The sequence below is a fragment of the Carlito syrichta genome, unplaced genomic scaffold (assembly GCF_000164805.1).
Source record: "Carlito syrichta isolate Samal-C Ts95f unplaced genomic scaffold, Tarsius_syrichta-2.0.1 Scaffold302748, whole genome shotgun sequence".
NCBI classification, from domain to species: domain Eukaryota; kingdom Metazoa; phylum Chordata; class Mammalia; order Primates; family Tarsiidae; genus Carlito; species Carlito syrichta.
The window spans coordinates 1,132-7,181 of NW_007246844.1; the positions used below are offsets into that span (position 1 = coordinate 1,132).

The following is a 6,050-nucleotide window of genomic DNA, read 5'->3' on the forward strand; positions in this document are numbered from 1 at the left end:
CACACACACACACACACACACAGAGACACACCCCCCCCCAGTGAAGGGCACGGGCTGTGTCCGAAAAGTCAGTTCGCCCGCAGGGAGCCCCACAGCAGCTCATCCTGGTCACTCACCTTTGCCAGAAGACAAGGTACCCGTCAAGTATTTTTAAAGCATCTGCCTAAAAATCACCCCGACAGCTCACTTTGAAAGAGAAGATGGCTCCATCCCCTGCCCCTGGGACATAAAGGCGCATGCAGGGGCTGTGGGGGAGGTCCCTCACTCACGGCAGAGCCGTAGCAGAAGAGGTCCAGCCCCAGCTCCAGCCCCATGCCATAGTCGCACTCATCGTTGGCGAACTGCACGAAGGTCATCATCTCCTGAATGGGGGCGAAAGCCTTCAGCCTCTCCTCGTCACTTGCGGCCTCGACAACGGCCCTGCAGATTCTCTTGAGGTCAGCTGGGAGGGTCAGTGAGGCAAAAGCGTTACCTACCCTGTCTTAACACGACCACGCTGGCTTCAGAGGCAAGACAGAGCAGGGCTTCCCGAGGGCAGCCCGCGCTTCTGTGTGGGGCGCCCGCACACCCTCACGCAGGGTGTCGAGGTGATCATGTCCTACTCGGGAGTCGAGCTTTCGAACGGCTCAACAGAATGAGTGTGGCTAGGTCAGTGGGTTTACGCCTGCATGACGTTTCAAATATTTTTTGAGTTGGCGTCTCACCCTGTTACTCAGGCTCAGCCTTCCAAGTAGCTGGAACTACAGGCGCGTGCTACCATGCCCAGCTAGTTTTTTTTTTTAAGTTGTAGAGACAAGGTCTCACCAAGTTGCCCGGGCGGGTCTCAAACCTGCGGGCTCAGGCAGTCAGCTCAGCTCAGCCTCCCAAAGTGCTGGGATTACAGGCTGAGCCATCAAGCCTGGCCACAATCGTGATTTTATACCTGCTTGACAGATTCAGTGGGCTAATCCAGGAATTGGCACACTTTGGCCAAACCTGGCTCACCCTGTTTTTACTGTCCTCAAACTAAGAATGTTTCTGCATTTCTAAATGGTTAAAAAAACTGGTCCATGCTGCTACCGGTCACCTTCATACCTGAGGAGTCTTCATCCTCGAGTTCAACCAACTACAGATCAAGGTGTTCAGGAAAACAGATTAAAAGTACAAATTAAAAATACAGTGTGACCACTATTCACACGGCCTTTCCAATGCATTTGGTATCCACTGCCGGAAGATGTGCATGGGCACACAGGTGCCACTCGAATGCTGCGCCACCGACATCAGGGCCTCAGACGCCCAGGGGTCTGGTGTCTGCGAGGGTCCTGGAACCATCCCCTCAGACACAGAAAGAGGACTGGATTCACAAAAGAAAATCCAGAAGGACAGACCGGACTTCCTTTTTTGCCCTGTCCTGCCTTATTTATTAAAAAACAATCACTGATAACATGGTAAATTACAAACAGAAAAGGACACGGGGTAAGACCGCAGGCCACGGGAGTCACAAGTGTGCTTGGTTCCCTTTCCCCACTGGCACAGTGTTACAGGGAACAGATGGCAGGCTTCACCACCTGTGTTCCCGCCTACCTGTCAACCACATTTGCCAGCTTGAAACCTCTACGATCAAATGACACACAACCTTCGTGACCTTCCTTTTCTTCAGAAAAATCAGTGCTCATCACTGCAAGCACGCGGGCAAAACCTCCTTCAAAGCTCTCCCTGCCAAAGGGGCCGAAGGCCATGGTTCCTCCTACACCAGAGATGGAGCTGCCTGGCTGGGACCTCGAGCCAGGGCTCCCGACAGCCCCTGCCAATCACTTCACGCGGGCCCACACACACAGGCCCACTGGGCTACTCTCAGCACATGACTGCAAAGTGACCACTTCCCGGTACCCTGTTTTCTATTAACAGTTTTGCCACCAGCAAATCCCACAGGGGCTAAAAAGAGTAGGCAACTTGTGGAATGACTAAGCTAGAGAAGTGCTGCAGATCAGAGACGAAGACACTCGCTCACATCAAAGTCAGGTAAAGCGTGTTCTTTGGATGCTGAATATTCCACAGAAATGCACTTAGCAGGAGCCCAAGAACGTCTCAGTGAAGCCCAATGACTCAAACAGGAAGTCTCATGACTGAGGCGTTCCAACGCCGAGTTCCTACCACGGCCCGGCCACCGCCACCAGCAGGAGGGCCCCGTGAGCCCCAGCAGGGTGTCCAAGAGTCACTCTTGCTCTGGCGTCAGAAAACACAAGCACGTGCCACCCTCGCAACTGAGGGGTAACGCTCTGCACGCCCTCGTGCAAGTGAAAGAGGCCCTCCTGAAGAGGGATGGAGACGGATACCGAGCACACAGCCCTGGGACACGAGGCAGTGCCGACACAAAGCCCTGCTCCATGAATGGCGCCTTCCTCGTCAGGTGAGCTCTGGGGGTGCTGGCGAGGAACAGACTTGCTAACAAACCGCCAGCCAACCACACCTCTTGGCACACTGCTTCTTATTCAGAAGCCACCACAGAAGGAGCCGTGAATATCGCCCAGAATGTCCAACCTAGACACAAAGCCCCAGAGCCACAAGTAGGCAGGGTGACAGGACTGACACCAAGGCACGCGGCGCCCAACTCTCTCTCTGCAGCTGGCATGCTCAGCCCTTCCCAAGCGCAATGGGAGTGACGCTTTCTGCAGCTTTGGGGGTAGTGCCCACCACTGGGCGGGCCAGTGGGCAGAGGCCAAGAGATGGCCACCAGGGGCACAAGCTGAAGCCTGACCAGGGCCAGAGCCCATGCTCTTCCAATCAGAAACGGGCAGCTCTAGCTCCAGGGTGGCGGTGGGGTACAGATCAGATCCACCTACCCAAGGAAAACAGAGTTCAGGCTGCTTACATGACAAAAGTTTTTTCCAGTATCCACATTAAAGAAACAGGTGAAATTAATTTTAAGGTATTTTATTTAGCCCAGTATTTCTAAAATAGTATCATGTCAACATGTAATTGGTATTTTTTAAAAAATCCTGTTCCAACTTAAAAGCTTCATTAATTAACACTGAAATGGCAAACTGCATTCCTCAGCTGCATTGGCCACACTGGACGTGCTCAGGAGCCACGTATGGCCACGGCCGCCGCACTGCACACACACCCATCTGTGGGAGTCCCACCACGCAGCCCAGGGTCATCACTGAAGATGGACGGCACCACCTGCTGGAGGCTCCGCGCAGGCACGTGTGAGAACAGCTGCTCGGGAGAACTGGCAGCTGCCCAGGCTAGTGAGTTCTGTTCTGGAAAGTGGAGGGCCACAGACGACGCATGCTAGGCAGGACAGAGTCCTCCCTTGAGAGGGTGCCGACTCGAACAGGATGCTAAGAAATGCCACAGCAAGGCAGACATGGAGGGGAAGGGAAAGAACTGAGAAGTAAAATAATTTAGAGGAAGTAACCTGGCCACAGCTTAAAAATCCTCTAAGCGCTTGCTGGGCGCAGTGGCTCATGCCAGATTTTCCTCTTTTTCCTTTTTTTGGCCCTTGAAAGTTTACTTAACAACTTCTCACCGGCCAGACTGGCTGAAGAAACTTACAGGGACGAGGCAGGCGGGCTGGGGCTGTGTCCACGGGGCTCACAGGGGCGTTCGCGGCTGTCCACGCCCTCAGGCAACCCCAGCCCTCAAGCAGGAGGTCAGAGCCAAGGGTGAAGCACGAGCAGCCGGGCAGAGGCAGCAATGTGGAGCTGAGAAGCCCACGTGCTAGGATGGAAGACGCACGACCCCCATACCTGTATTTCCTGCTCTTTGGAAAGCCAAGGCAGGAGGATTGCTTGAGGCCAGCAATTTAAGACCAGCCTGGGCAACGCAGTGAGACCCTCGTCTCCACAAAAAAGTCTAAAACTGAGCCAGGCATGGTGGTGTACACCTGTATTCTCACCGGCTGGGGAGGCTGAGGCAGCAAGAGGATCACTTGAACCCAGGAAGTCAATGCTCTGGTGAACTAGGATCACATCACTGCCCTCCCGCCTGGGTGACAGAGCCAGACCCTGGCTCAAAAAAATAAAGCCCTTTAAGTTCTTCAAGATTGCAGCATGTACTGGGCGCCCCAAGGCAAGCCCTGTGCTGAGCCCTGACATACTCTTCACAGCCCAGTTCCTCTACCAGTGAAGACCACAAGCCGTCCCTTTTGACACACAGTTTCCTGAGGTGAGAGAACGTGCTCGAGGCCACACCTTCAGCTCCAGACCAGCAGCGACTGACACCAGAGCTCACTCTGTATGGTCGAGTGACCGTCTCACAACAGGGACATGAGGACCTGCTTGCCATATAAGGAAAACCATCCTCCCCATATGTGAACACACAGGTACAGTTTGCATATTTACCATCTGTTTCAGGGAGCTCTCTGTACCCCACATCATTTCTGTCTACTGGAACAACCAAGCCTGCACCATGAAAGGTCTTTGTCACCACCTAAGATAAAGAAAAAAAATAAGCAGAAAGTTTAATCATGGTAAATGGAAATTAAAAATCAAAACATTTAGTGACATTTTATTTCAGTAAATCTGGACTCTGGGTGAAAGTTTAATGCTACTTCTTTCTTTTAAAATTAACTAAAAGTCTAACACTTGAAGTAATTATAAAACAGCAACATGAATGGCATTTATTGAAGTGCCCGTCAGCTAGAAGTCTGGTCCCCACCAGCTAGAAGTCTGCTTCCCGACGTGGTGGGGAACAGTCACAGGAGGCAAGCCAAAATGTCAGTCTCCTCTGAGGTCAAAGCACAAGAACCTGGTCTACAAGGAATGTCAAAGAATTAGTTTTTGTTAGCAGAAGACACGGTAGGACAGAACTCCCCTCACCCACCCTGCCAAGATCAGACAGCCCTATTTTCACCTGAAAAACTCAAGCTTGTTTGCCAACATCCCCGAAAAAGGGCAGTTTCTAGCTCTGTGGTGCCCTTTTTGGGATGCAAGTCACATGACCAGCAAGCGCTCCTCAGGCGGTCATCTTGAAGACAAAACAGGCCCAACTCCAGCCCACCACAGCTCCATTCTTCCTGGTTCACACTGGAGGCGTCATGTCTAGATTGCTCCTTAACGAAACATCTTCAAATAATCCACGTCTTTGTGCTGTCTAGCGAAAATGTCCAAGTCAGAAGGACACGACCCGAAAATAAACTGGTTCCCAGTCCTCCCCCTGCAGTCTCTGCGCCTCACGAAGCTCTCCCCCCTGCGACGTGCCCGCGTTCCTACTCCTTTCGTCCTTCATGAAGCTGCCAGAAAGGACAGGTCGTGCCAAGGACGCTTCCAGACAGCCACTCGCCATCTGGGAAAAACCAAATGAAGTCATTGCTTTATGTCTTACTGTTCGTACCAAAATAATCTGCAGCTGGAGTTCAAGATTAACTACAAATAAGACCATAAAACTACTAGAAGAAAAGAAAGGCAAGTAAAGTCTTTGCAATTTTGTATTGGAGAAGGAAAAGACAGAGTTGACTATATAAAAATAACTATCAAGTTAAATCAAGAACAAAATTAGGACTTAATAACTGATGAAAAAGTCTGTGAAATATACACTGAAATTAGTGCATATTAATATCTTTAAATGATAAGGGAGTATTATAAACAAAAGAAAAGACTAACACCCAGGTAAGAAAAAGACTAACCCTAACTGACAAAAAACTGGGCAAAGTTCAGGCAGCTCACAAAAGAAACGGCAACGACCAACAGAAAGCAATTTAACATCCTTTATAATCAAAGAAATGCTCATTGAAACAGGAATTATTTTATACCCATCAGCACAAAAAAGGACTAAAAGGACTGGGAAAAACCCCGCCAGGTTAAAAACAAGCCAAAAAACGACTCTCCCCCCCACCCTGAAGCTGAATCCAAATGCAAGGGTGACAAGGACGGAAGTGCTTTCCCAACACGCCCGGTCCTCCCGAGGACCAGGCGAGACCACGCTGGTGGACAGGCTGCACCGACGTGGGCGCTGGGGAGATGCAAGCCCTCGTTCAGGAACAAACCTGTGGACTCCTCCCAGCTCTTCTGCCGGCTCCGAGAGCCTCCGTGAACAGCCCCGGGCCCAAGCCCAGAGGCACCAGCTCC

The 6,050-nt window shown here is 51.4% G+C and overlaps 1 protein-coding gene across 1 annotated transcript in view; it reads right to left on the bottom strand.

The window, feature by feature from the left end:
- Nucleotides 1-269: 269 nt before the first annotated feature.
- LOC103259452 (histone PARylation factor 1-like) overlaps nt 270-6,050 on the bottom strand; it is a gene marked incomplete at its 3' end in the record, with an annotated part of 6,243 nt that continues 462 nt past the window's right edge. The window contains exons 2-3 of the mRNA XM_021711847.1: nt 4,326-4,413; nt 270-442 (exon numbers count right to left, since the gene is read on the bottom strand). Coding sequence (XP_021567522.1) covers nt 270-442; nt 4,326-4,413 — 261 coding nt within the window. The remainder of the gene's footprint in view (nt 443-4,325; nt 4,414-6,050) is intronic.